Raw genomic sequence first — 17630 nt, forward strand, 5'->3', positions numbered from 1 at the left:
AATGGGACGGATATAGTACTTGTGTATGATTTGACATAAATCAATCAAAACATTTGGGGGAGAAATTTAGTGTAATTTATCACCCTTCGATGAGTATTTTTTTTCTACTGTACTTGTACTGGATATCTCGGTTCTCACTGCCATACTGCCATTCGTACCTGATAAGGTCAAATGTCAGGAATTGCGTCAACGACTCACGAAAAAAAAAAGAAGTGGGTTGATTCTTTGAGAAAAAAACTAATTAAAGAAACAAAAATATAATGTTAATTACAGAGTCATCGAACAGTAGCATGCGTGCATGTGACCCATACGCAGCGCCGACACATAAGCATAGGCATACATGTCGATGAGATCCTGATTTTATGATTTAATTCTCACCGCCCAATCTGTCTCCCCTCTCCCTCTCCATCGTATATATATCACGTTCGCAGAAACTTCTCTACATTAATTTTCAGAGCAATGGGGCTCTCCCATCACATGATGACACAGACCCGTACTGTCCTACACACGTCGCTGCATGCTCATACTCATTCTTTTCCTACCATCATGTTGTTTTCACCTTTAGTTCCCAAAACAAAAATCTTCACGCTGTGACGTCGAATATTTACATATGCATGAAGTATTAAATGTAAGAAAAAACAATTACACATATTACGTGTAAATTACGAGGAGAATCTTTTAAACCTAATTACGCCATGATTTGACAATGTGGTGTTGCAGTAAACATTTACTAATAACGGATTAATTAGGCTCAATAAATTCACCAAGCAGTTTACAGGCGGAATCTATAATTTACTGTGTTATTAGATTACATTTAATACTTCAAATGTGTGTCCGTATATCCAATGTGACAATCAAATATAAAAATTTTCCCCAACTAAACAAGTCCTTAATTTACCCTCATAAACATCTTAATTGCCTCGAAGCAATTATAACCAAACATTTTGGAATTTGGACTCCAATTGATGTAGTACTAATGATCAAACAGCAAGCGATGATGGTGGTCAATTAAAGCTTGCTAAACCGTGCAGGAATAAGCATGTTGTGTGATGGCCATGATGATGATATCAAACTGTGAGCAACACCAGTACACCCCCACGCTACAACTGACAGCGAGATGACTGACTTCCAAGCCACCCTGTCTTGCAGCGACATGGACATTGGATTGCGACATCAGAAAGAAAAATTTCAGAGTATTTGAAGGTAAACAGGATGGGGATCTACTCAAATTCTCAACTTGTAAATCACAGATTAGTCTTGACCAGTGCTGAAATGCTGCAACAAATTGGAGGGTCCAACTACTGAATCAGCTGTTCATCAGGCTTAACTGATCATATCTTTCGACTCAGAAAAGTAACAATTTGGCACTTCAAATTTCCCAGACATTACATGAGAGCATCGATATGAAATCGTATATACATGAAGATGAACCACGCATATGACTTGCTAGAATTATGGTATTACAAGGCTTAGATGTTACCATGATGTGTAATCAATCTGCCAAGTTAACCATAACTATAGAGTTTCAATTTTGGAGATTAATCATAAGTGTAGCACTGCTGGAAGATAATGACATAGCAGAGGTGATAGCAAAGGAATTTACACAAAATAATCCTAGAAGATCCCTTCGACCGTGAAGATAGATAGATCTTTAGAACATGTAGATCAACTCGACGTAGCAGAGTATGATATAAACAAAAGGTGGTTGTCGAAGAACAAACCTTCAACTTCAAAAATATATGGATTTAGAACGTTGAGATGAATTCAGGCGCATCACCCCTCGGTCCAGCAACTGTCCTGTAAATATACAACTTCTTCACCTTCTTTGCATCATTAGCATTGTCTGCCTCATTGATACTTGCTGCTCTATTCATGACCTCGATGTTGAGGTTTGCCATGCTTGCTGCAAGAGACTTGCAACCCCCCAGGGTGACATTACACGACGACAACCAGAGTGAGCGCATTGCCTCGTACTGATGCATGCCTGCAAGAAGCGCGCTGTCACCAAAAGGACTGTCCCTGATTTCCAGCTTCTTGAGATTTTTGCAGCCATTGAGCACGTAGGTCATGCCATCGTCGGTATCTCCTGCAAATGCTACAGAAAGCATCTCCAGCCTCTCAGCATACATGCCAATGTAGAGGAACACTGTGTCTGTGAGAAGTCCAGACAAACATAGCCGTCTAAGGCCTTTGCATGACTGTACGATTGCCCCATAACCCTCATCCAATGGCTGCCCTGTCACAGCGTCTGCTGATCCTGGATCAAGAACACACAGTCTGAAGGACGTGAATCGTGGGCAGTTCTTTGCGACAGTAATCAGTGCAGAGTTTGTCATCCGTTGGCAAAAATAGAGCACAGACTGTAACTTGTTACAGCCTGCAGATATGGCAACTAGCCCTTCCTCTGTCACAGTGCTTGCTCTGGCATTTGCATTCGCAGGAAATACTCTCAACTCTTGGAGCTGTATACAGGATGAGGCTACAATTTTCAATCCTTCATCACCAATGTGATCTAACACCTGAAACCAAGGATAAGGCCTAGGTAACCAAAACACATTTATGAAGAAACAACCAACAACTGCATCACAAATAGAAGAAACATAGGGATAGCATTCTACTGCAGTTAGTAAGCTTTAACTTCTATTCAAATAGTTGTTAACACAACCCACATACAAAGCTTATCTAACCTGAGTATAACACCCCAATTATTATTATACTTGATTTATTGTGTCATTATGTGCACTAATCACACAGTGAACTGATTAGGTCACATTGATACTCTAGTCCAACAAATATTTGGCATTATTCCCTTTTTCCCTGGTATGAAGTGGATCCAGACTAGTTTTATCAAGTTATCAATTAACAATCTTCCAATATCAAGGAATCAGTACCATGTTGACACAAACGTTGAACTGTATATGATGCGACCAAAACACAAATCAGAACATTAAAACCATGGTAGCATTACTAAAGATACAGGAAAATTCAAAACGTTGTTATTTCAAAATTCTAGAACATTTGTAAATCTATCTCACCATCTAGATATTTTAGTAACATTTGCACAAACAGATCAACATTCGCACAAACAAATTTGTGGTTTTTTATTTAACTCAGAGGGGTGCAATTCACCTCTGCTAAACAGTGAGAGTTACTAGAAAGTGGACTAAAATGAATTTTGGTTTGTTTAAGTATATGAAATTCTTGCCTACTAAGCATGTAACTCAAACCATAAGCTGATTGAAGTAGGATATGATTGCCAAAACAGAAGTTCCAAATAAGAAGAAAATGATATCCCATCTACACTGTCATTCCATATACTTCCAGTGCAACGGTCTTGTAAACAGGGAAACAGTATAATCAACCTCACAAGTCACAACAAATGCACCTATCGACTGCAGGAACGTTAACAGTGTACTTAACCTCGCAAAAAAACACCTATATTTTTTCCCATTCGCCAGCAACCCCTATAAATTTTGTAAGTTGAAAATATAAACAACCAACACAGTATCACACTTCATAACTAGATTACTTAAATAAATCCCTAGCAAATCATTTGCATTACTTCTAGTAAGTCTTACCCACAATTGTTGGAGTTTCTTGCATTGACAAATAAATTCAATAAGATAAGCACTCCTGACCATTGGAGCAGAGCTAAGGTTCAAGCACGTTAGATTCTTGCAAACAGGAGCAATCACTGGAATAAACAAGCTTGTAGCATCCCAAAACCCAGATAAACTCTTCAGCAAACTGCAATGTTGAAAACTATTGAATAGCCCAGCATATGCACCAACAATATTGCCTCGTACAAAAGATCCTGTACATAAATCCACCAGCCTAGGTCTGCGACAAAGAATTCTGGCCAAAACATCAAGTGGAACTGAACGGTTCAATCTCAAGCTTCTAAGATTTGGACTCCTTGCAACCAGTATTTCCAATGCAGGACTATTCACCTCCCCGGTCAAGCAAGAAAAATTCAAGGATTCTAGTAATGTAGAAGGCTTGGGAAAACATCCAAGCCAACGAGAGTCTCGATCCTCCACCAGACTCTCTTGTAAGTCCAGTTCCTTCATAAATCTAAGAGCGAAGAGTTATAAATAAAATTCATAAGATGCATTGTGTCAGCCAAAATACTTCTGCAGAAAAACTAGAGACAGTAGAGGTGAAAATAAATCTAAAGTTAGCTTTATGTAACAGAACAGAAGTATGAGATCACAAATTTAAAGTTGTCCAAATTGTTGCCAGCTACTATGATTAAATGACTATCAAGGTAATCAAGCCGATGAAATATGCTTAGCACTGGTGCCTCTTGAGCACTGACCACCAGTTCCACCAAAAACAAACAGGTAGTGCACAAAATACTGGATGGTGAACACCCTTAAAGATGATATCATCCAAATAACCAAACAACTTATCATAATTCAATTTGGAGTAAAAGGTCAATAGATGTTATTAAAAAAACATGAGACGGCTTATAAATGAAACTGTGAAACTGAGAAATGCAAAAGCTATTAGATAGGAAAAAGTAAAACAGTGAATAGTTTAAATTTCTTTAGTCCTTTAGGATGGATTTAGGAAGTATAATTTTTGTTGATCTCCAGTTCTCCACCCTCCAGCACTGTTTCTTGGTTATTAGTCAAAACATTTCCCAAACATGTGTAAGTATACAATGAAGTGTTTCCAGTGCTCCTTAAAATTGCAATAACAATATACTAGTAGCAGTGACTTGCTCAATTTTCCAACATTACATGGTTGTTCTTGGTGTTTCCACCTTGCTATATGGAGTTCACATAAACATTGAGAACTATGGATAAAGGAATCTTGAAGTATTTCAGTTAAGTGCTCATGGAAAAATGAATATGTGATATTTTCGTGATTTCAATAATTATCTTCTGACATAAGTCACACAAAATCCCAATAAATAGACAAGCAAATCATATCACACGATTTGATATGAATAAAAGAGTGTTAACTAATAACAACTAATGCAAAAAAATAGTGTAAGTATTTAACTGGAGATTCAAACTAAATTATGCAAAACTTAGATTGCCCCTAAATTTTGTGAGGAGCTTGTGCATTGTGTTTGACAGTTTTAGTTACGCGATTATGATCTCTAAACCTGTAATAGATAGATATAGCCTAAACTGAAACGAAGTACACAAGGACGAATGAGGTTCCATGATGTGAACTAGACTTGAGCATTGCCATAAACTGAACATCAAGAAGGTTGAAAACCTGAGTACCTAACAATAGGTAAAGCATAGCTAATTAAAATGGCTATGCAAGATTAACTTAAACAGTCAGAGCCAACAAAGTCAATATCTAATGGAGGACTCCTAAATTCAGATCATTACGACACAAAATCTAGAAGCTTGCATTAGTCTCACCTGCAATTGGTAGCGACAGTAGCAAGCCCATCAGTGCTGAACCCCTGACAGCCAACAAGGACGAGCGACTTCAAATTGGGGAATGAGCAAGCGAGCAGCTTGAGGCACCCATCAGTGACAACCATCCGCTTCAGCCGGAGCTCCTCGAGGCCAGGGCACGCGGCGACGCACGCGGCCACCCATGGCCGCGCCGCGGCACCCCACCCCGCGGGGACAAAGCGCGGCCTCCCCTTCACGCTCAGCGAGCGCAGGCCGGGGAAGCGCGCGTGCACGCGCTCCGGGCGCGCCGCGTAGCAGTTGCGCACGAGCACCGAGCGGCGGCTGAGGCGCTCGACGCGGTACCACTCCCGGCACACCAGCGACACCGCGTTGCGGTCGCGGTGCGACGCTAGAAACCCAAGGATGTGCTCCACCACCTCCTCCGGGAAGAACACCATATGCCGCCGCCGCCTCCAAGAATCCTAATAATTCCCCATAGCTCATACGATCTTCTCAATTTGGGACATGTTCACAGCAGTGGCAACGAGGGTTCAGCTGAGCCCCAATTATTTTGCAAAAAAAAATAAAAACAAAATTGCAATTAGTACTGCAGCACGCACCACGGATCATATAAATGAAATCGGGACGAAATAGGATCGGCTAATTGGACGCAAATAGGCCAATCTAACACCGATCTAATCGATCCCCAGTTACGAGAGAGAAGAGCCCAATACCTTTCAGTTCGATTCGAAGGCCGATCGCGCCGCCGCTGGGATCCACACCCGCTCACCGGCGGCGCACGCAAGGACACTCGCCGGCGGCAAGGCAGGGGGTGGAGAGGGTCGCCGTGGCTCCGGCGAGGGGGGAGTGGAGGTGAGGGTTTTTCTTCTGTTGGCGAGTAGCGAAGGGGAGAGGAAAAAGGGGAATGGACATGGATGGAAGTGGGAACCGCCTATTCCGCGAAAGTTCGTTAGATGGCGAACGGAAGGGAAGGGAGATGAGCAAGGGATTTTTGTTCTCAAATTACATTTCTTTTTTCAGTTTTAATAAATGAAGAGGCTTGAATAAATTATACTTCATCTGTTTTATAATCATGTTGATTATTTTCTAAATTAACTTGTTAATACTAAATTAGTTTCATTAAATGTAACATTGGATACAGTTTGATAATATTTTTTTTTTTATAAATGTTACTATATTTTTCTATAAATATGGTCAAATTAAAAAATGTTTCACTAGTAGAAAAAAATAATATGAAACAGAAGGAGTATAAAACTGTATTTGTTTTTTTTCACAACAATTACGTTTTAGCTTATATTAGAAGGTAACAACTTGGTTTGTAATGAGTTTTATTTGGCAACTTAAGTTGTTGCCTGTATGTAAAATTACACAAAATGTATAGCGCTAGTTAAATAAATTCTATGTTATGTTTGTTCAAATTTTCATTTAAGATGTTTTATAGTATTCAAATTTTTATGGTAAAATCTTTAGGGTAAACTCGTTTGTCATGGATGATACCTTTGCCGGGCTGCCGCTGCAGAGTAATTCTATGATGTGAAAGGGTAGGCCATACCATCGGGCATGTTGTGCATTGTCAATACAGTGGAAAAATTGATTATATTACAATCTCATATAGTTCATAATAAGTAGTTGTGGTCAAAAGTATTATTGAAAAATTTATCGGACCGCCTAATTTTAAGTTTTCATTTTTTTTTCTTCCCCCATCTCTACTAAATCAGGGTTCTCTCATCTCAGATTCCCAATAGTCTTCAATACTAACCTACAGGTTATGCCTCTACTCAAGTAGTCGGGCGGCACACCTCTTGGATCCCTCTAGCTCTAGTTGTCATGTATGTATTGATCTCCTACCTAATTGTTATCCCATTGCTTTAGAAAACCTCATCGCAGTTACCAAGGAGCAAATTTGGGCAATATATATGAGACATGAATAAATGGGTTATAGAAAGGTCATTAGCATATGTCATAGATAAAATCAATATGGGAGACCGAACAGGAGAAGAAAACTGGAGACAAATTAAATCAGGCATCTCGGGTAAAATAATGATCAACACAATAAATAATTGAATGCACTAATAAATAGTAACTATGTGAGTATATATGTGACATTGTATCAATACTTCTGTAGTTTCTAGTGGGCTTCCTAGGAGGATAGGACCTATGTAGCTTCCTTCCCTTCTTCCTTTTTTTTGGGGATCATTCCTCTAATAGCACCTTCTGGTATTAATCCTTCAATCCCCTAATCCCTGGCAGACGCCCTCCGACTTTTACATTGTGTAAACCCTTCTTTCATCTTAAAGGAATAACATTTAAAGGAATAACATGTAATTTCTTTTGTGCGTTCAGAAAAAAATTACATTGTAACACCAAACTCATGTACGAAAATTTTGAGCATGCACACCCACTTCATGACATTTTATTTTCTAGACCTTATGTCTTTTTAAATGTAATTTCCTATATTTCTGTTAGTCTTCTTTTGCAAACGTCATGTTGTGTAGTACAGACAATGAAAAGAGACACTGAGAAGGAGGTTTTCATTAGAAACTCCATATTGTTCAATTAGAAACTCACTCCGTCCTAAAATAAGTGCAGTTTTGCACTGTTGTCTAACGTTTAACCGCTTGTCTTATTTAAAAACTTTTTATGATTAGTACTTTTATTGTTATTAGATGATAAAACATAAATAATATTTTATGTGTGACTATTTTTTTATTTTTTTCATAAATTTTTTAAATAAGACGAACAGTCAAACGTTAGATAAGGATTCCCACGGCTGCACTTATTTTGGGACGGAGGTAATATATTGTAACTAACAATTTGTAAATAACTAAGGGTGATTTGAATGCACCTTTAGGATTTAGCTACTCCCTTGCCTTTTTAATTAGCACGCTTTATGAACTGCTAAAAAAGATACACTTTTGATACAAACTTTCTATATAGAAGTTTATTAAAAATAAATAAATCTATGTCTAAGTTTATAGCAGTTAATTAATCATGAGTTGATGACCAGACTTGATTTGCGTACGTGCTGCTAATAAGCTGAGCCAAAACCCACATTCGAGCCAAGCCTAAAATCATTCAAACTCAAATTCGAGCTTTTGTATTAGATATATAGAGATTACCACCATGAAAAAAAAACACGACGATAAGTGTGGTTTATAAGCAAAGCAAAGGAATTGGAAAAACGAACACTGTTGGCAATGAACCTGATAGCATCGAATGGCATAAGGAACAAAAACATGCCTTAATTTGCACAGATGCATCTACCGTCAATTTGGAGAGATAAAAGAGAATGGCCAACTGTGTGGCCGCACTCCATCCAACCCATAAAGCCCGAGGTAATGAGAACATGATATACTAGCCGGGACCCCGCGCGTTGCCGGGGACATATTGAATAATCAAATCAAAAGTTATATGAATCTTTTGCTAATCAATGAAATATCCTTTATCATTACAATATAGCGAAAAATGTATCAATTGTTCCATGTACATGACCTATAACTGTTGGGTGTAGCTATATTTATGGCGCCATATTTTTTATCAAAAAATAGTCGGCATGTATTTACATTGTAAGTCCCTAAATTACATATGTAATTTTAGTGTATTTACAATGTAAGTCTCAAAATTACATATGTAAGTACTAAAATTACATATGTAAATTCGAAAATTATATACTAATTACATATGTAAGTGGGGTGTAAATGAGGTGTAACTACTGTGTAAGTGGCTGAAAAAAAATCGACTGTAGTATATGGCGCCATATTTCTAGCAACTCCGTAACTGTTTTACTTGATACAAACGGAGCATACCGGTTTGAACTGCCAAAGGAGAAACAATCTACCTTTATGAGCTAAATAAAAGTAGAGATCATATATCTGAAATGGGCATAACTCAATTTATCATGACATAATGAAAGTAGCACCTAGGTTAATAGAGCATATGCATACTGAATTCACGTATCACACTGAAAGAGACACTGGCAGAATATGAAGGAATAAATTATTTATAGTTGATAGAACCAATAGAAAATCTCTTTAGGGAAGTAGCAACATCAAGCCTAAGTAAATATCTATTCATCCTACTCACTAATTGATGAGTTCAAATAGTAGACCTGAAGGATATCAAAATACAATGTACCCAAGCAATTACCTAAGAGTATGTAAAATGCCCCTTGTTTTGTTATGGATGAAATTGAGAAAGCTGCACAGGGTGGCCTCTACAAAAATTAAGCTGAAGTGCAATGCAAGATGCATAAGTATTATACACAGGATTTTGCTCAACCACAGAGTAGAAATCAAGCAGAACATGAATATATGGTATATGGCTAGGGGGAGCTTGAACAAAGTTGGCATTCTACATCTGATGGTGCAAATATAATCTTGTAAAAAAAATCTTGTATAAAAAGATAAGTAAGAATAGCTAATCAGGTTGTCTGGTTTAAAAAGAACTAAAATAGTAATAGGAGGATCTCTAGTATAGAAGCCCGGTGAAGGAGATGTAACAATATATTACTGTAATACCTTTGAAGGCTTCGGTAACAATAATTTTACACAGCACCCAACAAAAAAAATCCTTGTGTGTCATGATAGCATACTCTGCATGGAGATTGAAGGGCACATCAATACATATGCATTTGCAGAGACATGGAAAGCAGCAGCGCACACAGATTAAATCATACTACCTCCGTCCCATATTACTTGTCTTTTTGAGTTTTTGTTTATCAATGTTTGATCATTCGTCTTATTCAAAAAATTTTGAAATTATTATTTATTTTGTTTATCATTTGCTTTATTATCAAAAGTACTTTACATATGACTTATCTTTTTTTATATTTGCACTAATTTTTCAAATAAAACGAATGGTCAAACGTTGCAAATAAAAAGTCAAAAACGTCACCTATTATGGGACGGAGGGAGTAGAAGTTAGCAGACCAGGATAGCCATATGAAGAATCTCCGGAAGGACCTTTGAAAAAAGAGATGATAAAATAATAGAATTAGCATATGCAATCAGTGGATGGAAATGATCCTCCTTACACATCATTCAATGTTTTGTATTTTCATATTACATTCATAGCCTGGTTATTTCAATTGGCTAGTTTCTTGCATACATCACCTCAATTTAGAAAGGGTAATTATATCCTTATTGCTTTCCTCTTGTTGTGATTTACTAATTAGGAGTTGGAAATACATTAATCCTCATTACATAAAGAAAATGAAAAGGCGTTCCCAAATGCCAACATCAGTCCTACCTTGATAGGAGAGGTAAAAGCACAAAAAAATGGCTTGAGCTACATTTTATATGTGGCACTGATTACTAAAAACGACAAGCACAACTAATTAGTATCATATTTAACCTATAAATTTAGGCGAAGTTGAAACATCAATTTCTCAAACTACTGAATGGTGTGTATCCCTCAAGCTCCAATGGCCTGAATCCCTACTGGATGTCATCTAAAAAAATGTAACTCCTGCCAAGCAAAGAAAATATAGATTGAGGGATTCCTGCTTGCAAATCTATGGACATTAAACAAAATGAGCAGCCCATTTAGTTTATTGCGTTAACTCCTTTATCTTGGATGACTATTTAAATCAAAGAGGCGATAGATATGTGGAAATAATGGTTGCTAATAAAATTATTGCTCTACTTGGAAGGTTTGGGTGTGTCTAGGGAGAACTTCATTTTTTGGCTTTGTAGAGGTGAAACAACATTAGTACATAATACATTCACAGTTGACTGATAGTATCTTACCCATCGCAATTATCAAGCAGCGAAGGTGCACTGTTAAACTGAAGCTATTGTCCTAGGCATAACAATGTAAATATGAGAGGAAAAAAGGCACACGATGACTTTGAAGTCATCATATTTGAAGGATATCTCAGGGAATGTGCTAGGATCAGAAGAAAACAATCATGAACACATCCACTGCATAGTAGTTTAGCAAAGAAGGCGCATACATTGTTGAATAAAAATGCTTCCTGAATAGAGAGAAACGTTTCATGACCAAATCAACGTAATACATAGCATAACTTGGCTTCAATGTGATATGAGTATACTGCAAGCAACAAAGAGATAACAACAACAAACTTTGTGCTGGCCTATAATACCTGCAATAGCCATCTTTAAGTGCTCTAGAACTGAATCATTTGGGTCAAAATATTATACAGTTAATAGCTGCCATATCCCTTAAGGCCTGAATCTAATATAACTGAACGTAATGAGAAATCTAAAATTAAGTGACAGCAGTGTGCAGTTTTGAGTACTTAACCAATAATGCATATCGACGGGCTAAGTCCATCAAGCATTTCATCAAGTATATGACATACACAAACATATATAGTAGATGAATGTCTGGTTAACTTACCTTCTATTTCAAAGAGTTGTAGGCAATCAATTTGAAACAATGATCGAGATCAACCATCTTACCTATAAGATTGTAAAGAAAATCAAATTAAGCTACTGAAGAATTCTGAAAATCTGCAAATATATTAAAACAAAAGGAGAAGAGAACGTACCTTGGTTCTATTAAACTGAGCTGCTCACAAAGTCACTGCACCATATATATCAAAACACGGCTGCATACATGAGGCAACGAGTAGAAGGTGCATCTAAGCTTATGGCATGGCTATAAGAAAAATAGGTTGCAAGTTATACAACGCAGCAACAGGCAAGCGAATTTGACAAACTTTGGTCGAGATAAGACACCATCCAACATCAAATTTACATTGTAAACCGTCCATGAATTTCCTGCGCATGAAACAATGGCCATGCAAATCATCTGTTGTAGAGTAAAGGATGGTGAAACCAACCAATTGACAACAAAATGAATAGAGGCAGACCAGATGAAGAGCTGTTGCGGATGGAAATGCAGATCTACAAGGAAAAGAATCAAATGTTAGATATTAATGCCTGAAACTAATGATGCTTCAGCAGCGGGGAAGTGGCCAAGCTTTATCCGTGACCGGGAGCAGTTGGAAGAGTGTAGGCACGCATCGGAATCAAGATTTATGGCCTAATCCAGAGAGAAGATAATGGTGGCATAGAAGCTTACCTATATCCGCTTGCTGGAGCTTACTGTCCCGTGGAAGGCAATGACGGCAGTGGCCGGAACACACTTTCTCCACTCAGTACTGAACCCCAACAGAGGAGCTCATGCCCCATGGAAGGCGACGATGGCAATGGCTGGAACACTTTGTCCACTCCGTATTGAAACCCTAATCACAGACCCACAACATAGGTCACCCAAATCGATCGATGCAGAGGATAGAAGCAAGGATGACAACAATGGAGAAGAAGATCGATTTAGGACTTGCATACCAGAGTCAGTAGATTGGCGGCAGCGTGCAAACAGGAGGATGAAGGCGACGATGGCGCAGAGAACCCCGAACACGCGTGGTGGCGGATGAGCGGAGGCTCGGGAAATCAAGATAACTCGATGAGCGGCCTACCGGAGTGCCACTCCCCTGAACCGATGGCGGCGGATCGATGGATTTGGGGGTCGAGGTACTGTGGTGCGATTCCATCTAGAAGGAAAAAAAATCCCCTAATAAACAACCAATAATGACTAATCTAAAATACTTTTACAGTTCAATGTGGAGATGTACAGGCAAAGGTGCAGATTCAATACCTGAGTGCTTGCCGCTTCCGGTTTCTCCGACGAGGATGAGGGCCTGGTTGTCGTGGAGGACAGCGAGGAAATCGTCCTTCAGCTGCCACACGGGGAGCGTGCGGCGCTTCTCGAGTGTCTTGGGACTCGAGGTACCTCGCCGATTAGGGGCTGGTTGGCCGCCGCGGCGGCGGCGGTGCCGTTGGTGGTGGCGGCGCCGCCGAGCTTGGCGGAGACGGAGGTCTTGTCGACCACGTCGAAGAGGCTCACGGCTCACCTTGCGCTTCCTCTCCGTCCCCATCGCGGCCGCGGCGGCGGCGAAGCGGGGGTCGGGTCGGTTCGCGCGATGCGGAGGAGGAGGCGTGCGGGGGAGGCGAAACCCTAGCTTGGTTCCCCTCTCACCCAAATGCAGCGATGCGTGGAGGAATTGGGCAGCACAGCAGTGCGGAATCGGATGTGGGGCCAGTGAAGCGACGCGACGCGTGACGAAGGAGGAAGGAAGCTTCGCGCCCGCCATAAGGAGACGACGGACGGATGGATCCAACCGAGATGAGCAGATCAAGCGGCGCAGAAGCAAGCAGGAACTGTTGCCCTGTAGCAACCCAAGACGCGCTGAGGTTCATCGGAATATGATATGATATGGAATTGATTCCGTGAGCTTACGTGTTTTGGCTGTCGTCATGGTTTGAGTACTTCCTTTTATACGAGTCAGGTGGTGTTTTTTTTTAACAAAATATGGTACATAAAACCAGAAATTAGAGATTTAACCGGGATATGCAAGGTTCTATCTATAGAGAAATATATGCATGATTATTTATAGAGAAAAGGGGTCAGGCCTGGTTTTTTTTTTACAAATTATTTGAGTTAACTACTATAAAATACTATAAAGTTGAAAATAGATTTAATATTTTAGTTAAAAAATCATATATATATATATATAAAGTATTTTAAGAGCACACTATTTTAATAGTTCATGAAGAGTGTCACATGGATCATTCTTCAATTCCGTTTTTAATAGTTCAAGAAGCGTGTCACATGGATGCATATTCTTCAATTCGTTCCTAAGTATAAGTATACAACAAAACAGAAGTAGTTTTACTACCACAAACTTCCCAACGACGTAGTTACTGACATGTAGTTTGAAGAACAATAAGTAGTACTCCCTCTCTCTCATAAAAAACGAATCTATAATTAGATGTAACATACTCTAGTATAATGTTTTTGATAAAATTATGTCCAGATTCGTAGTACTAGGTTGTTTTTTTATGGGATAGAGGGAGTACATGTCAACGACGACATATCTCTCTAACGATGGGAGAGGATATCATTCCCAACTAAACAAGTACTCCCTAAGGCTGAGTTTGTTCTTATCCCACTTTTCCCAACTCACCTCTCTTATTTTCCACGTGCACGTTTTCCAAGCTGCTAGACGGTGTGTTTTTTGCAAAAAAATTTCTTATACAAAAGTTGTTTTAAAAAATCACATTAATCTTTTTTTTAAAAAAAAGTTAATACATAATTAATCGTGCAATAACGCGTGCTCCTTTTTTACCTACTCACTTTAATTTTTTTACTACACACTTCATTTTTTTACTCCTTCTACACATATCAATAAAAAAATACAATACCCTACTTTATCATATCACAGTGCAATTATTTCCTACTCTACCTACTCCCACATTTATCTTCTACTTCTATAAATTTTGATTTAATAATTACTTAAACTAAACTTATTGTAAACAAATAAAAGAGTAAAAAATAAATTTATTATGGGACGAATGAAGTAGGCTAAAAAAACAGGAGTTAATAACCAGAGATCATGGATGATCACTCGGCAAAATGAACCCATTTTATAGTTATTTGTTGAAAGTGGATGCTAACATTGGAGATGGTGCCCAAATGAAATAATTAACAATTGAGTTCCAGAAAAGACAACAATAAATAAAATGACCAGTCGGCCGTGTGAGCTTGACCTTGCCCTTGACTTGATTTTAAATTACTGGTTCGCTTTCTACGATGAAACCCATCAGTTTGCTAACTGTGTATAATTTATTTATTATCATACCGTCGACGTGTCATACCTTCTGATTCGTTAATTTAGATTACGTGTTATGGAGTCAACTTTGGAGTGCCGCCCAGAAAATTAGTGAGGCGAAAACGACTTGTAAGCTCCTCTTGTACGTTTCTTGCTAGCTTGATCTTGCTAGGTATTTTCGTCATATTTGGCGTTTTTCTTGAGAACTTTCTAAAAGACCAACTAATACCAACATAATGGGAGTATATGGTTAAATATATAAATAATGAGAATACAATATTGATATTGTCATACAGTATATCTACGCTTATATATATATGAAAACAACTTAATTTGCATGGTTTCAACAAACCCTCAATTATATAATATTATCCGAAATATAGCCAGATTTGATAAGACAATTTGTGCATATGTAATACTCCCTATCTTAAATTATAAGTATATAGTTTTCAATAATATACATTGATCATTCATTTATTTTATATTACGATATCAATGATTATAAAATTAGTATCATATGAAACTATTTTAAAATATGAATCTAATGATAAGTAACATAATACTTGGGATATATATATATATATATAGTTATATATTATTAGTGTGGTTATTAATTAAAAGTTAGTAGGTTTAATTTTCTAAAAAAATAAAGAGTCCTGTAATTTGGAATGGAGGGAGGGAGGGAGTACATCATTCCGGTGGCAGATATGCACTCTAACTGTATCCATTCTGATTCCTTTTTTTAGATTCATACTTGTTCTTATTCAAAACTCGTTACGCCGAAATTTGTATCTTCTTATAAGTAGTAGGTACATGGGTTTGGAAAATGTTAGCCGTGCTTGACGTGCATATGCATATTTCGAGTGAAGTAATACGTGGCCTAGCTACCCAATTGAATCATGTTCCTTGTTCATGTCAACTTTGGAGTGCAGCCATCGAAAGGACAACAAAATTAACTAGCCAGATACGTTAGTTCGAATAGAAACTTGTCAATTTTGTTGACTTTAATTAATTTTCCTCGTGGATGTTTCACATGCATGAAGTCGTGATTTGCAGGGACTTTTGTGTGAGGTTGGATGATCTGTGTCTCCAATCTTAGTGAAATTAATGGACATTATTTCTGGATTCTTTTTAAGTAACTAATATTTTTGGATGTTGGTGATGACGTACCATGATGGTAGCTATGTTTACTGAGTGGTAATAAATTAAAGAGTGGGCCGCACTTTTGGCCACATATTATTGCCGTAGTTTATACTCTTTTCACGTTATACTAACTCACTTTATGATTTTATACTTTGAATCATCCCGACTCTCTTACTAGCCATGTTTATCCTATACACAGGCAAAGATACGTATAAGTTATAACCTGCTTATATGTGAAGGATTTCACCGACATCCTGGAGACGACGTCCTCGAGGTTATTGATGTGCTAAAGAAACGGTTTTGGGTAGTCTAAAGTGAAACAAACATAAATATAACTAGTTCGAAATGAAAAGATCGAACTAGGGTGCTCTAAAATGAAACTAAGGCGACAAAAGGTGGCCCTAAGTACAATTCACTCTTAATAATTAAATTAATGCAATTTTTTGTACAAAGTGAAATTCATTCCGGTCTTTGCTTAAAAAAGCTATATCCAATTTTAAAGAGGTCAAGCATCCATGTATTAAAAAATAATCAAAACTTGATTAAGAAAATACTTACAAAACCAGCCTAAAGCCTAAACTACTTACAAAATCAAATTAATGCCATAATAAATGTTGTTTGATTCTCCCTAATGTCATTAATTTCTAGCAAGCTGGTAGCTACAACATTTTTTTTCTGATCACAATGCCTCATAGTGTAATTCGACTGAATTTAATTATAACTAGCAAGTATCTGTGCATTAATTGATTATCAGTGGAAGTTGTAGTGTGCATTGACCTAACCGACCACAAATTCTGATCAGTTCAGTGATCCAGTGGTGTCTGTCTTGCCTTGGGTGGACAGATTTGAAGGATTCCTTGGTCACATCGATTCAAGAATACTAAATCACTGATGCTAGCGCCCACATATTGACCCAAATTAAAGGGAAATCTACGTTTGAGGTCCACGTTTAGGGTGTATTTAGTTGAGGAAATGAAAATTTTTAGGTGTCACATTGGACGTTTGACCGGATGTCGGAAGGGGTTTTCGGATACGAATGAAAAAACTAATTTCATAACTCGCCTGTAAACCGCAAGACGAATCTTTTGAGCCTAATTAATCTATCATTAGCACATGTAAGTTACTATAGCACTTATGGCTAATCATGGCCTAATTAGTCTCAAAAAGATTCGTCTCACGATTTACATGCAAATTGTGCAATTAGTTTTTCTTCTTATCTATATTTAATGCTCCATATATGTGCCTAAAGATTCGATGTGATGTTTTTGAGAAAAAAATTTTGGGAACTAAACAGGGCCATAATTTGGTCATATCCTGTCAAACTATATAAATCGAGCATCAATGCAGAAATGCTCGTACTGTATATAAAATTTAATACTTCCTCTGTTTCAGATTATAAAACTTTCTAGTATTGCTCACATTCATATATATGTTAATAAATTTAGACACAACACACATATATATAT

At 37.8% G+C, this 17630-nt stretch overlaps 1 protein-coding gene and 1 long non-coding RNA gene across 6 annotated transcripts; both read right to left on the bottom strand.

Annotated features, from left to right (window-relative positions):
• Window positions 1-716: 716 nt before the first annotated feature.
• On the bottom strand, window positions 717-6322 carry LOC4350590 (transport inhibitor response 1-like protein Os11g0515500). Its single transcript, NM_001423389.1, has 4 exons — window positions 6098-6322; window positions 5385-5918; window positions 3579-4074; window positions 717-2519 (listed from the first exon to the last, which is right to left on the bottom strand). The coding sequence occupies exons 2-4, from the start codon at window positions 5819-5821 to the stop codon at window positions 1746-1748; spliced, it is 1707 nt and encodes a 568-aa protein (NP_001410318.1). The 5' UTR covers window positions 5822-5918; window positions 6098-6322; the 3' UTR covers window positions 717-1745.
• A 2480-nt stretch (window positions 6323-8802) lies between these two features.
• Window positions 8803-13406, bottom strand: LOC9266959 (uncharacterized). 5 transcript variants are annotated; one of them, XR_010737506.1, is made up of 11 exons: window positions 13008-13406; window positions 12698-12903; window positions 12432-12594; window positions 12220-12253; window positions 12105-12127; window positions 11896-12005; window positions 11745-11806; window positions 10278-10345; window positions 9902-9976; window positions 9531-9611; window positions 8803-9199 (listed from the first exon to the last, which is right to left on the bottom strand). It is a non-coding gene; the product is annotated as an uncharacterized lncRNA (long non-coding RNA). The 5 variants fall into 5 exon arrangements; XR_010737504.1 differs by lacking the exon at window positions 9531-9611; XR_010737505.1 differs by lacking the exon at window positions 8803-9199 and having other exon boundaries at window positions 9369-9611; window positions 11896-11955; window positions 12067-12127.
• Between the last annotated feature and the right edge of the window lie 4224 nt (window positions 13407-17630).

This window comes from Oryza sativa, chromosome 11, assembly GCF_034140825.1.
Source record: "Oryza sativa Japonica Group chromosome 11, ASM3414082v1".
In the NCBI taxonomy this organism is placed as follows: domain Eukaryota; kingdom Viridiplantae; phylum Streptophyta; class Magnoliopsida; order Poales; family Poaceae; genus Oryza; species Oryza sativa.

What these genes read in the sequence shown, in the direction of transcription:
- LOC4350590 (NM_001423389.1), bottom strand. Translation starts at nt 5,821, where the DNA reads ATGGTGTTCTTCCCGGAGGAGGTGGTGGAGCACATCCTTGGGTTTCTA. An exon ending in ACTGTCGCTACCAATTGCAG is followed by an intron (nt 4,075 to 5,384) that starts GTGAGACTAATG and finishes CTTCGCTCTTAG; the next exon opens with ATTTATGAAGGAACTGGACT. An exon ending in AGAAACTCCAACAATTGTGG is followed by an intron (nt 2,520 to 3,578) that starts GTAAGACTTACT and finishes CCTTGGTTTCAG; the next exon opens with GTGTTAGATCACATTGGTGA.